This window comes from Helianthus annuus, chromosome 17 (assembly GCF_002127325.2).
Source record: "Helianthus annuus cultivar XRQ/B chromosome 17, HanXRQr2.0-SUNRISE, whole genome shotgun sequence".
Taxonomy (NCBI): Eukaryota; Viridiplantae; Streptophyta; class Magnoliopsida; order Asterales; family Asteraceae; genus Helianthus; species Helianthus annuus.
Genome location: NC_035449.2, coordinates 77795703 through 77810246, shown reverse-complemented (window position 1 = coordinate 77810246; position 14544 = coordinate 77795703). Strand labels below are relative to the sequence as shown.

Sequence of the window (14544 nt, the reverse complement as noted above, 5' to 3'; positions counted from 1 at the left end):
CTACCTACCTTTTGTATGTCTGAGTTCTTTCTGGCTCCTGTACATTTTCACATCATTGAATAGAATATCAGACAGTGATTCAAAGTAGAATGTTGTCTTTGTATATCTACTATGTGTTTACATGAATTCCGCGCATTGATCACTTTACGATTCAACTACATTTACGAACAAGAAGATCCCATCCGAGGGACCAACAAGTGGTATCAGAGCTTTAGGAAGCTGAATCGAGATCTACAGAGACGAATCACCGGAATTCAAGCCGTTCTTGTTGATTTAGAGACGAATTCACCGGAATTCAAGTCGTGTTTGCTGTTTCAGAAACAAATTTCACCGGAAATTTGTTGTTTCTATCATTCCGACTCAAATTTTGCCGGAAATTTGACCGATTCTTCTATACTCTTCTCAGATCTTGCTTTATTTTTCACTTTTACATCATAAAACCAGAAAAACTTAAAATTCAGTAAGATTTTACAGTTAAAAATTGACAAATTTGCTATCAGTCGAATCGCAATCATTAGAATTACAATCCTACAAAGTTTCACAATCAGATTCAATCTAAAACTTGTTTAAATTGATCAAAATATATGGAAAACTGTTCATGTTTGCTGATGTCAGCCGGTCAAACGACCTAGACGATTCATGTACTTGCTGACGTCATCATTCCAAGTTGCATAACCGTTCAGATATTTTCTATTAGAAAGTGTTGCTGACATCATCAGTGTTAGCCGATCGAACGAGTAATTCGATCGGACAGCATTGTTGACTCTTGGTATTGTTGCTGAAATCATATTGCTAGCCAATCGAATACGCCACTCGATCGACTACGCCACTCGATCGAATACGCCACTCGATCGGACAGTAATTGTGTACTGTTTATCAGCCGATCGAACCAGCTGGTCGATCGAACGAGCCATTTGATTCAAGTGTTCTTGTGTTTACAATCTTTAAAATCCAAAATTTTTCTAAGTGTTTGATAAACATCTCAGGTACTTAACAATGGAAGAATTCATGAACCCGTTCAGTGAAATGTATGCGTTTGCTGGTGATAGTGGAGATAATTCAACAAACCGAACAAATGAGAATACTCCAAGTACGAGAAAGACGTTGTCGGAAGCACTTAGTGTGGAAAGCGCTTATGGAACCTACAATAAGCCACCAAAGCTGTTAGCAATTGAAGATTATAATCGGTGGGCAAAACGATTCGAGGAATGGTTGAAAGCTTTCGCGTACTCCAGTTGGAAAAGCTTAAAAAATGGTTTTAACAATGGAAGAGAAGACTTTGAGAACATGTCAGAAAGTGAAGAGATTGAATATTTTGTGGCTGAACAAAAATGTCTAGCTTTGATTAACCAATCAGTGAGAGAAGATATTATCTCACTGATTGATTATTCAAACGCAAAGGATCTTTGGGATAAATTACAAAAGAAATGTGTCGGTACTGCAGAAATCATTAAAAACAAAAAGAAACTGCTAAAAAGGAATTTGATCTGTTCAGTTGTCTTAAAAATGAGTCTGTTCCAAAAATGATTGAACGTTTCGGGCATCTAAAGCTAGAGTTGGCCAGGCATGGGATTGTGTTTACTCAAGAAGAGCTTGTAGACAAGTTATTTGATTCTTTGCCTGACGAAATGGATTGGCAATACTTCGCAATGATGATCAAGAATACAATTCAGCCAAGTGTTCTAACAGTTGATTTGCTGATAGAGAAACTTGAGAGTCATGAGCTCGAAATAAAGAAAACACATAAAGTCAATCACTCGTTATATCAACACAATGTGGAACTTTATTATCCAAAGAGCTTGATGCAAAAGACAGGATCTCCGAAAACAGCCTTCACTGCAGAAAGTTCACAACCAATGACTCAAGAAACCTCACATAGTGGTTTTCATGGAGGAATGTCTTCCAACACTACAAGTCAAGGACCATCTTCAAGCACATCAAACCAACAGCAAACTGCACCAAAGAATGTCTTTCAATGTAATATCGCTGTTGATTTGAAAAATGGTAAAAATTCCAGTGAGGAATCAGCGAAACAACAGATGATCTTCTTAGCATCTGTATTAGAGTCATATGAAGGGTTAGTCGCTGGGAAAAATTGGCAATACCAACCTGATGAAGGAAGATTACGATCAAATAGACCCTGAAGAAATGGAGCTAATCGATATTCGTTGGGCTATGGCCAGTGCTGTTCGTCGAGCACAACGTTTCATGGAAATAACCGGCAGGAAAACAATTGGTGGTCCATCTACCAAATTGGGCTTCGATAAGTCTAAAGTGACATGTTTCAAATGCAAACAAAAAGGTCACTTTAAACGAGAGTGCAGAAACGAGTATGCTGATGAGTCTGCTAATCCGTTCCGAGAAGATTACTATAAGAAAGCCATTTATCATCAGAACAAGTCGGAACCTCCAAGGCTGAAGCAGATTGAAGAAAAAGATAAGGAAAAGTCAAGAGCTCTAGCAGTCATTCATGATGATGAGGGATACGACTGGAGTGAGATATTGCCTGAAGAAGATGCAGTTGGTTACGCATTCACAGCAGGAAAGATTGTTCCGTTCAAAGATACAAGAACAGAAGAAGAAAAGTTTGTGAACAGAAGAATGAAAGCCCAAACAAAAGTAAGCAGAATCTATACCATTTACAAAGAAGCAAAAAGGGCTAAAAGGTGGGATCCAGATAGAGAATGTTATCTTGATCCTCAAGGTAATATCGCAATCGATCCAAGTTCACTCAGTGTTGATGCAATCATTCAGCAATATGCTGAAGAAGAGGAAGCTAGACAAAGAGAATGGTGGGGTGAAAGTGAAAAGAAAATGGAAGAGAAAGAAGAAAAGGCGAAATCGGCAGAAAAGAAGATCGATGATGGAGTGATAGATACATCACAGGAGCTCACAGCCGAAAATCTGATGAAGATGGCAGACAAAGTTCTAGCTGCAAAAGAACTGGAGGTAGATTCTAGTTCTGGAACTGAGTCAAACGCCAAGGTCAGTCAGATAAACATGAAAATAGTGTCAGGTAAGAAAGACAAAAGCGAAAGTGACTGCAAGAATTGCATGAAAAATTGCAAAGATTGTAGTACTATCGCTTATCTCAACAACAAAAAGGTTGAAGATCTGACAAAAAGAGTCAGAGAGGTTGAAAACCAAATCTTAAACCGGGATAAATTGCTAAAAGCTTCAAATGATCGTGCAAAAGAATTAACTGAAAAAATTGAAAGTGATAAAAGTGACATAGAAAGAACTAAGAAAGAAAATGAAAAACTCATTCTTGAAAATCGTCACATCACTGAAAATTTTGAGAAGCTTAAGCAAACGGTTAAAGATTCGGATGATCGAAATGGGAAAACAACAAAAGAAAATGTTCAACTGTCGGGTGTGTTAAGGGTGAAAGAGGAGCTAATAAACAAACAATTGGATGAAATTGCTAATCTGAAGCTTCAGTTCCAAGAAGCAAAAATCGAAAATGAACGCATCCAATTAAAATTAACCAGCTACAACTCCGCAAGCTTTGTTCTGCAGCACATTGTTCCCAAACCCATCAGGAAAAACAAAGCTGGCGAAGATGTATTTTCGGACGGAACTGGAGTGGGATATCATCAAGTCCCACCACCTGTTTTAAACAATTTTTCAAAGAAAAAGTCCGGACTGGTTAATGATGATGAAAATTCAGATGAAATAAAACTTCCAGAGTCGATTGATGTTACATTCTCATCATCATCATCTGATGATAGTGTTCAGACTGATATTGTCAAAAGCATGGCAGAAAGTGTCTTAGAGTCTGATTCAAATGAAGATGATGGTTGTTTCTTGGATAAATACATTCCGAAACAAAAATCCAATAACAACTTAAATGAAGAACCAAATCTTGTCATGTACAAGATGTTGGGTTCAGATAAGTTGTTTTCGGATACTGAGTTTCTGATTGAGAATGTAAATGTCAACAAATTGAAAAATGTTTACAAATTGATCGAAGTTGGGTTGACAGAAGTGAAGAGTTTGAACCAAACAAAAAGACAAATGAATTTTGAAAAAGATAAAGCTTACTACAAGAAACCCGTTATTCCTCCACGTTTTTCTAATAACAATCGAAAAAATTGGTCGGGTGGATATCAGGGGGGTAAGTCTTATCAGAAGAAAAATGTTCAAAACAAGAAGTTTATTGAAAAGAAAGTGTTTGTGAACAGTTCGAGTTCATTTTCAAATGAAGAACCTGAAATTTTTTCAAAATCAAACAAAGAATTCTTTGAGGAAAAAGCCTCACAACCTTAGTCTGAAGGCACAAGTCGGGTTGTTGACACCCGAACATGTTTCAGATGCAATCAAGTTGGGCATATTGCATGAAAGTGTACCAACTTGAAGTCTAAGACTGATGTTGTTGAAAATCAAAAGAAGAGAAATGATGAGAAAGAAAAGGCTTCATTGATTGTTGAGAAAAAGAGTTTGAAAAATGACAACACCAAAGTCAAAACTGAACCCGTAAAGAAGGTGGTAATTAAAAATGATAAATTTTACAAACGGGTCGCTACAACTCAACAAACATGGAAGCCGAAAGTTACTGAAATGAGAGCAAGTGGGCCAAAATCAAAGTTTTCTGAAGTGGAAAAACAATCATCTTCTACCACATCGGTAAAGATGAGTGTTCCTGAAAAGAAAAGTGTTCCATTATCTCAACAAGTTTGGAAACCAAAAAGTGAGAAGAAAATTTCAACTTCCGAGGTGAAAAAGGCTGAAGAATCAATTACGGTTGATTATGATGCAAATTTTCCACCTCTCAAGGCTGAAAATTTCAAAATTCAAATTGCAAGGGTCAAAGTTACACCTAAGGCTGATGAGGCCTGGGTGGACTCGATGTTTGACTAAACAATTTGAATTGCCGGAGCTTCCTTGATCGCGAAGCATGTATCGGCATCTTAAATTTGATATGTTCTAATCATGGTTGTTTATATGCAGGATCTTCCACAACTTGTTTCAAGATGGATCATGGATAGTGGAGCTTCCAGACATATGACAGGGAAGACTGCATTGTTATACGATGTGAGGAATATAAATGGAGGATATGTTGGATTCACGGGCAATCAAGGTGGTCGTATAGTTGGTGAAGGAACGTTATCCAATGGGATTGTAACGTTTGAAAGAGTCAATTACATTGCTGAGCTGGAGAACAACCTACTAAGTATTTCTCAGATCTGTGACAGAAAGTACACCACTCACTTCACTGACAAAGAGTGTTTGATACTAAAACCGGGATTTGTTGTACTTGAGGAGTGGGTGATCATGAGGGCACCAAGAGTCAACGACCTGTATGTATTGGATATGAGCATAGCAACGACAACAACAGGTCAGGCTCATTGTTTTGTGTCAAGAGCAACTGAGAAGGAGTCAAGATTATGGCACCGAAAAATGGGGCATATACATCTTCGAAAAATGAATCACTTGGTGCACAATGATCTGGTTACAGGAGTTCACATCAAAGGTTTTCATCTAGAAGGGGAGTGTATAAGTTGCATCAAAGGTAAACAGAAGAAAAAGTCACACCCCAAAAAGCAAGTCAATTCAGTTTCACGACCTCTGGAAAGACTTCACATGGATTTATTTGGTCCTGTGAATGTCAAAAGCATTACAGGAGATTACTATTGCTTGGTCGTCACTGATGATTATTCTAGATTTTCTTGGATATCTCTCTTGAAGACAAAGGATGAAACATTTGACAGTCTGATGGCGTTATTCAAAAAGATTGAGAATTTGTACCAGAGACGTATCCGAAGAATCAGAAGTGATAATGGTAATGAATTCAAAAACCACAAGATGGAAGAATTTTGTGAAGAAAGAGGTATACTGCATGAGTTTAGTGCTTCGTACACTCCGCAGCAAAATGGAGTAGCAGAACGCAAAAACCGGACACTAATCGAGACAGCCAGAACTATGCTCACAGATTCAAAACTTCCAATAAATTTTTGGGCTGAAGCTGTTTCTGCCGCATGCTATACTCTCAACAAAGTTCTCACCGTGAAGAAATTCAACAAAACATGTTTTGAAATGATCAATAACCGCAAGCCTAACTTGAAGTATCTTGAACCGTTTGGGTCACCCTGCACGGTGATAGAACCTTTTGGAAAATTTGGCCCGAAATGCATTGAGGGTATATTTGTTGGATATGCAAGTCCTTTGCGTCGTGTTTTCGTGCCAAGTGAAAAGCGGATTATTGAAGCTGCAAATGTTGAATGTCAAGGTAATATGATGCCGCCTCAGAACCCAGGAGATTCATGGCGTTATCACTATGACACGTTGTGGGATTCATTTGATGTGATGGAAGAACCTGAAGATGAAGAAGATTTCTTTGATGAGTTGGATATTCTTTGAGACTATGAGTTATCAGAAGAAAGATTTCCAGAACAGTATTCTAGGCAATCTCAGAAAACTTCAAATGATGATGAAGCAGGTCCTAGTAATGCTGGTGAACAAGATGATACTCCACAAACTCCAGAGAATCAGACGGCAACAAATGATGACACAACATCTGATATTGGTCCAACTTTTGATCATGGGGATTCTGAATCTGAGGGGGAGCAAATCCAGATCTTAGATCAAGCAGATCCTATCAGTGAAGAAGGTGCAAATCAAAATGTCACTAATCTGGAAAGCAATGTAGATGTTCCGAGTGAAGTAATGCCTAGAACTCTTTCATATCATCCAGAGGAGCTGATCATCGGAGAGCTTCAATCAGGAGTTCGCACCAGACATCAAATTGACCAAGGGCTTACTAGTTTTTATTCATCAGTAGCACCTCTACAAAATGAATTTTCACTATGTTGTTTTATCTCGCAGATTGAACCTCGAACGTACAAAGAGGCGCTTACTGAAGATTCTTGGGTCAACGCGATGCAAGAAGAGCTGAATCAGTTTGAGAAATTAGGTGTTTGGAAACTGGTGGATTTACCAGAAGGTCACAGGAAAATTAACACCAAATGGGTGTTCAAGTGTAAGAGGGACGACAGAGGAGTAGTGGTCAGAAACAAAGCTCGACTTGTTGTTCAGGGCTTCAGTCAACAGGAGGGAATTGACTTTACCGAAGTGTACGCTCCTGTGGCACGACTAGAAGCAATCAGAATTTTCCTAGCATTTGCATCATGGAAAAACTTTAAAGTCTACCAGCTTGATGTGAAGTCGGCCTTTCTCTATGGCAAAGTGAAGGAGGAAGTGTATGTGGGACAGCCACCGGGCTTCGTCGATCCACACCACAAGAATAAAGTGTATCTCTTGGATAAAGCGTTATATGGCTTACACCAGGCGCCGAGAGCCTGGTATGAGACATTATCTCAGCATTTGCTAGCCAATCACTTCATCCGGGGAACAATAGACGCCACTCTCTTCACAAAGATAGTCGATGGTCACCTGCTGATAGTACAAATTTATGTGGATGACATAATTTTTGGGTCAACAAATGAGGACTTGTGCAAAGACTTTGAACAAGTGATGAAGCAAAAGTTCGAAATGTCATCAATGGGGGAAATGAAATTCTTTTTGGGACTCCAAGTTGATCAACTTCCTGAAGGAATTTTCATACACCAGACAAAGTACGTTCATGATATTCTAGAGAAATTTGGAATGTCAGGTTCTACTCCTGCGGCAACCCCATTAGCAACAAATCATGGGATTCACCCAGATCTCACCGGAGACAGGGCAGATGAAACACTTTATCGTTCCATGATTGGTTCTTTGATGTATCTAACTGCTTCAAGACCCGACATTATGTATCCGACGTGCCTCGCAGTAAGATTTCAATCTAACCCGAGAGCTTCGCACTTAATCATTGTGAAAAGGATATTACGCTACCTGAAGGGAACTCCATCGTTGGGGTTGTGGTATCCTAGAAAAGGCGATTTTACGCTCGAAGGGTATTCCGCCTCGGATTTCGGATGCTGCAAAGTCAATGCCAAATCAACAACTGCAGGATGCCAGTTCTTTGGACCTCGCTTGGTCACCTGGCAGTATAAGAAACAAACGTCTGTGGCGCTATCCACATGTGAAGCAGAGTACATTTCTGCCAGCAGTTGCTGTTCTCAGATCCTGTGGATACAGCAACAGATGCACGATTACGGTTTGCAATTTCTTAACACTCCTCTTTATGTTGATAATGAGGCCGCAATTAATATAACAAAAAATCCGGTACATCACGCTAAAACCAAACATATAGAAATTCGTCATCACTTTATTCGCGATTGTTTCGAGAAAAAGTTGATACGAATTGAGAAAATCCACACTAACGAGCAAAAAGCTGATTTACATACCAAAGCATTTGATAGATCACGTTTTAAATATCTTTTAAAACTGAATGGTATGATGCTTTTGTCGGTGAAGGATGGGATTGTTAGCGTTGATGAGGATACCACTGTAGATGATGTTGATAATCTATCTGCAATGGTTTGTCGATTTTTTACATGTTTTGGTCTTTAGGGGGAGATAGGTATATCTGTATATACTTTTTAGAAAATCCAAAAACATTAAAAATCAAAAAGCCAAAAACATGATAAAATTTCAAAATCCAAAAACAATAAAAAATGAAAAAGAGCTTGTGTAAAAAGGGAAAATGATAGTACATCAGCTAGACTGTTACGGTATGCTAAAGATTTGTAAAGTTTTAAAAGGTTTAAACAGTCTCACTAATGATGTGTCGATAGGTTTTTACACAGTAAATAGATTTGTTCGGGATATAAACTTAAAAATTCATAACGAGACTTACTTTGTGGGGAACACTATTTGGATATATAGGTAACCCCTGAAATCTTGTTTGATAGGTCCCTTATTCTGAGATACTAGGTCTTTATACTCAGTGATATCTGGGGTATTATTCCGGGACTTCTGCTGAATGGAAGTTCTGACCTAGTCCCCGAATAATACTTTCCGCAAAATGCTTGAAACATAGCATCACCGTCAGCAAGCTGATGAAACAATAAAATTGATAGTCGCTGCTGTTGAAATCAAAAGATCCTCTAAAGGGGACACACCGAAAAGTCGAAGCCGTCATCTCTCTGCGTATACGGAAGTATCGACTTGAGCTCTCATAGCCCTCGCATTTAACCCCTTACAGATATCATCTGTGGTATACTCACCTGTAAGACTGAATACTGGGAACTTGATACGGGAGTATATTCAAAAGGTGGGACACATGAATGAGTTAAGTTTATAAGACATCTAAATCGTATCCTGAATAAATTGAAATCTGTGAGAAAACTTAAAATGGATCAGTATATCGACAATCGAGGTGAATTGTTTAATCCTGAATATGAAATGAAGCTTAACGGTACTTGTAACATGTCTAAAAAGTTGATATGATTCCCTGACACGCTTATCAAAAATATGTTTGTAAATAGATTTATTTCTTAACATTCTGTCTTTCAATTTCAGTTATACTTTTATAGTTTAGAATTTGCATTGAAAACTCAAAAAGATTTTACACTTCTGGTTTTTTTTTTTTTTTTGACAAACCAAAGCGGAGGATTGATCTTCAGATTCACAGTCTGATGCAAGTTGCAGGAAGTTATTTTGAGCTGAAAAACAAGTTGGGAGCTAATCTTGATACAAATAAAGAATATAAAAAGTCAAAATGCAAGTTCATTAAGTTGAAACTTGTAAAGTTTTCAGAAAAATGTTTAAAAAAAACATCAGTTTGTTTTTGCTTCGGGTCAACCAAGGTCATTAAGTTGAACTTGGTCGACAAATTAAGTACCTAGGGTCATTAACTTGGACCTAGATACTTAAGTGGATTTCTCGAACACTGATAATGTGAAAAAGGTCAAAAAGTCAAATCGGTTTAAATGTCAAAGTGCCTTGAATCGAATAGGCCAGCCGATCGAACTGCCTAGCCGGTTCATTGACACACTATAAATTGGAGTTCATGCTTCATTTGTTCTTTTTCGCACTTCGATCGAACCAAAAACACTCTCAGCCGACTCACTGATTACACTGTTTTCATTTGATCTTCATCTCTCTTTGCATCAATATATTTGATTTGTTGGCTTACTCATCATCCCAAATGGCAAAGGTGTGTTTTCTAACATCAAAATCTTTGAAATTTTTCGTGTTCTTCATGTTCATACCTGTCGGACTTCATTTCTCAGATTTAGGATGTTTTGATGAAATCTAGTTATAGGGTTTTGTTCGTAATGCAAAGATCTTTAAGTTTACCGGTTCAATTTCTGAAAAATCATGCTAAAACTTGATAGATCTAAGATTAAGATGTTACGGCAGTCGGCATGTTCATCATGAATTTAGACCTTGTTTAAGACGAATTAGACAAGAATGAACATAGGGTTTTGATCGCGACAACATTAGGAACATAGATCTGTGCTCAATTTGTAATAATTAGCATAAAATTTTTGAATCATCTGTTTATGTTCTTCAAACTGTTCTTCATCGAAGACGCCAGCCGATCGGCTAGCCCAGCCGATCGGACAACAATCATAATGTGTTTTAGTTGTTGTTGCATTAGGTAGTTCATGTCTTGAAAAATGTGCTTTGATTGTGCTAAGTGCTTGGAATGTGGTTTTGCAATGTGCTAGTCGATCGGCTAGTCCAGCCGATCGAATAGCAATGTGCTAGCCGATCGAGTAGCAATGAAGATCATGTGTTTGTGTTGAGATATTTGATAATTCAATGATGCCTTGAAATGTGTGCTAAATGTTTACTGTGAAATCTGTGTGTTTGAATCCTTTGAAGAATACTGTTTGATCATAGCATTGCCAGCCGATCGGCTAGACCAGCCGATTGAACAACAATTGCTAGCCGATCGAACAGCAATGACAGCATAGTCAGCCGATCGGCTAGACCAGCCGATCGAACAGCAATGTGCCAGCCGATCGGCTGGACCAGCCGATCGAACAGGAATTGCTCTCCTATTGAAAAGCTTTTGTTAGTCTATAGGGCAGCATTACTTGTTGAAAGGATAATATTCTTTACACACTTAGATTTCTGTGCATAAGTTTGTCAGCCGATCGAAGAGCGTTTGCTAGCCGATCGGACACCATATGTAAGAACTTCTTTGTCACATTTTGTCAGCCGATCGGCTGGACCAGCCGATCGACCAGGCACTGTCACTATATTCATTCTCAGTCGATCGAACAGTAATGCTCTTCGATCGACCAGACCAGTCGATTCTGTAGTGTTGTCACATAGAAATTTCAAAGTGTTAGAAAAATTTTTAGAATTTTCATGTTATTGTTTGAATAATTTTCACTGAATATTTTTACAGGGACGAGGAAAAGAGAAAGACAAGAGTCATAACATACCTTGTGAAATTGATTCTGAATCAACCACCAGTACTGTGGTAGAAAAGATGGCAACGTTTTTTAGAGAGAGCAGAATAGCTAAAGCTATGTCTGATAAAACTGTGATTTATGAATCACATGTTAGAACATTCTGGAACACTGCTAGATATGAAGATTCAGACAAGATGATACATGCAGTATTGAGAAAGAAGGATCAAGCTGGAAAAGATGTAGATGTGGAGTTTAAGTTTGATGTAGGAGATGTGAGGAGAGTTCTTGACTTACAAGATTCTGACAATGATCCAACAATCATGTCTGAACGTCTTGTAAAAGGTTTGTGGTGTAGAATGGGTTTTACTGGGTTCATTAATGGAAAAATGTACAAAAGATGCTTCTCCAAAGCATATAGGTACTTAATGCACTGCATGATACACTCAATGGGACATAGAAAGGGAGCATATGATGAGGTTGCTGATTACATCATGAATACGATAACAAGCTTGGTGTTAAACAGAAGGTACAACATTTCACAAGTGATCTTTGAATACATGAAGGAGAATTGCGAAGCTGGAGCAGATAAGTACATCATGTATCCTAGATTCATCATGATGTTACTAAATGACAAAATCAAAGATCTTCCGAAGGATTGTGAGGATGTGATGGAGATGAGTGTTGTAAATAAGACAACAATAGGAAGAATTACAAAAGATAAGGATGAGAAAACCAAGCAGATGATTTGCAGAATAAAAGATAAAGCATAAGTTGCTCCTGAAAACGATAAATGGAGGCATGACGATAGTAACTCAGACAATGAAGATTCAAAGATGAATGAGATGGTAGAGAAAAAGACTAGGTGGTGGCATGTTAGAGATGGAAAAAGGAAAAGGACACCTAAGTCATCCCCTGCGGTTGTTATTCCTAAAGAAGGAGAAAAGGGTATAGTGAAAGGGGGAGCATTAAGATAGTTAGATCACATATTATTTAAATGTTATTAATTTTGTTGTCTATGTTTGTCTTGTAGGGTCTTCTGGAGAGCCACAGCAGAAGTTAATTGATGAGACAGTTCTAGAGCCATCTGTGGTGATTGAACAAGGTGCTGATTTATTAAAGCAATCTTTGGAAAGCTATTTGAAAAAGAATGAGGAGATTGCAGCACAACAAGCTCAAGGAACAAGTGTTCACGCTGAAAAGGTTACAAGGGTTCAACCAGAAACAGAAGCTTTAAGGAGTTCAAGTGATGGAGATTCTAAAGCTACTCAATCTGAATCTGAATTAATTCCTGAAACTGTTGGTAAAGGAAAAGTTCAGTTGAAGAAAAGACCGTCAAAGAAACAAAAGGGTTCAGATGAAGAAGATTCTCCTTATGATCCTGAAAAGTCAAAGAAAAAGAGAAAGAAACAAAAGGCAGCTCCAGTTGGTATAATTCCCAGAAATGTCAGATCAAAGAAATCAGGAGCTGAGACACAAAAAGATAAAGAAGGGAAGGCAGCTCAACATGTTCAGAAAGAAAAATCACCAAGTGTTGATGTTCCAAAAGAACCGGAGGTAAAAACAAAAGAAGTTCCAGTTGTTGTAACAGAAGAGAAAACAAATGATGAAGTAGAGATCACTGGATTCAGAGCTGCTAGTCCAAAACCTGTTCAACAAGATATTCCTCAGTCATCACATCAGAAAGTAGAAGATTTTAATTTTGACTTTGACAATATTGGTTCGGTTACTGGTATATTCTCAGAAGATCTTCTAGGTGAAAGTGATATGTTCAATGATTAGGCGGTTAAAGAATTGATTAAGAAAGTTAATGAACTGGAGAAAGAGAAAGCAAAAGCTGAGGAAGAACGTGATATGCTGAAAAGTCAAATTAATGATTTGATGGAAGCTCACAATAAAGTAGTTGCAGCATTGGTTGAAAAGGAGAAAAGAATGAACCAAATGAAGGATGATGTCGAGGGAAATTCTAAAGTGTTTGATTCGTTAACTCAAGAGATATCTTCCTTGAACGCCAAGATAAAGGATCTGGAGAATGTAAATCAAACATTAAATCAGCTTTTCAATGAGATGAGTGAAGCTTCGTCAAATGAGATGAAGGCTATGAAATTGGAGATGGAAGCTATGAAAGCTGACAAAGTAATGAAAGATCAACAACTTCAGATGCTGGTTGCTGTAGTTGAAAGTCATTTGAAGATGAACATTCATGCTGCATTTGATGAAATTGATGTGATAAGAGCTAACGAAAGGAGATTGGAACGTGAACGTCAAATAGCTGAAGAAGCCAACCTAAAGAACAAAGGAATAGTTGAAGAGGTTGAGGTAGTTGATGCATCTTCGAGTCAACCAGAGGTTGGAGGTTCTTCTTCGCAACCTGATGTTGAAATGATTGAAGTGGTTGAGGTTTAAGAACAAGAGGTTGTTGAAGATGATCAAGAGATGGTTGAAGCTGAAGCTGAAGAGCCTCATGAACCAGAATACTTGATTGTTTGTGAGCCTATTGAGCCTATAATTGTTGAAAAGGTTCTTCGAAGAGTTGAAATTATTCAAAGAAGAAGAAGAGCAAGGGAAGTACTACTGCTGGAGTATACAACTGACAAATTTGTGTTAGTTGGAAATGCTTACCCTGTGCCATACAATTCAAAAGAAGTGGCAAAGTTGTTAAAGTTTCTTGATCTAAAAAGAAAAGGAAGGATAGCACGTGGAGAGATTGCGGATGAAGATTCTGATAGAGAGTTGTTCGGAGATGATGAAGAAGAAGATGAAGATGATTATGATGATAAAGATGATAAAGCTGATGATAAGTCTGATAAAGATGACAAAGGCGATGACGACAATGATCAAGGTGCTTCGGGTTTATTAATCAGTGAACCAAATGTTCAAGAAAGAGTGGATGAGCTGATGAATAATGAAATAAATGAGCAGGAGGATGAAGTTGATTATGAAGCATCGTCGTCTGGAAAACAACCTGTTGATCAGGTACTCCTTTCTAACCCTACTGTCATTTACTTATATGGTAAACAACAAGGAGAGGTAGAGGTTGTTAGAGCATGTGAGATCGTTGGTACTTGTACTGGATTAGTTTAGTTGTAGTTTGTATGTCTTTTGAATGTTTAGGGGTTGTTTTGTAATTATCTAGAAGTAATATTCCTGACCTAGTGTAGTTAAGATTCCAGCAAATTTATAAATTTGCTGGTTAGTCAGGATGCTAGTATAAATACCCCAAGCATTGTAACACATTCAAGCTTTTGGCTCTTGGTGCAATAGAAGTGTTGTTTACATTCTTATTGAGCTT

General features: G+C 38.0%; 1 protein-coding gene across 1 annotated transcript; it reads left to right on the top strand.

Annotated features, from left to right (window-relative positions):
- Positions 1–12088: 12088 nt before the first annotated feature.
- Positions 12089–13658, top strand: LOC110924354 (cilia- and flagella-associated protein 58-like). The gene is made up of 3 exons (XM_022168371.1): positions 12089–12200; positions 12286–12977; positions 13035–13658. The coding sequence occupies exons 1-3, from the start codon at positions 12089–12091 to the stop codon at positions 13656–13658; spliced, it is 1428 nt and encodes a 475-aa protein (XP_022024063.1).
- The last annotated feature ends 886 nt before the right edge of the window (positions 13659–14544 follow it).

Coding starts and splice junctions, on each gene's coding strand:
- LOC110924354 (XM_022168371.1), top strand. CDS start 12,089: ATGAATGAGATGGTAGAGAAAAAGACTAGGTGGTGGCATGTTAGAGAT. Junction 12,201..12,285: donor TCCTAAAGAAGGAGAAAAGG/GTATAGTGAAAG, acceptor TTTGTCTTGTAG/GGTCTTCTGGAGAGCCACAG. Junction 12,978..13,034: donor ACTTTGACAATATTGGTTCG/GTTACTGGTATA, acceptor TTCAATGATTAG/GCGGTTAAAGAATTGATTAA.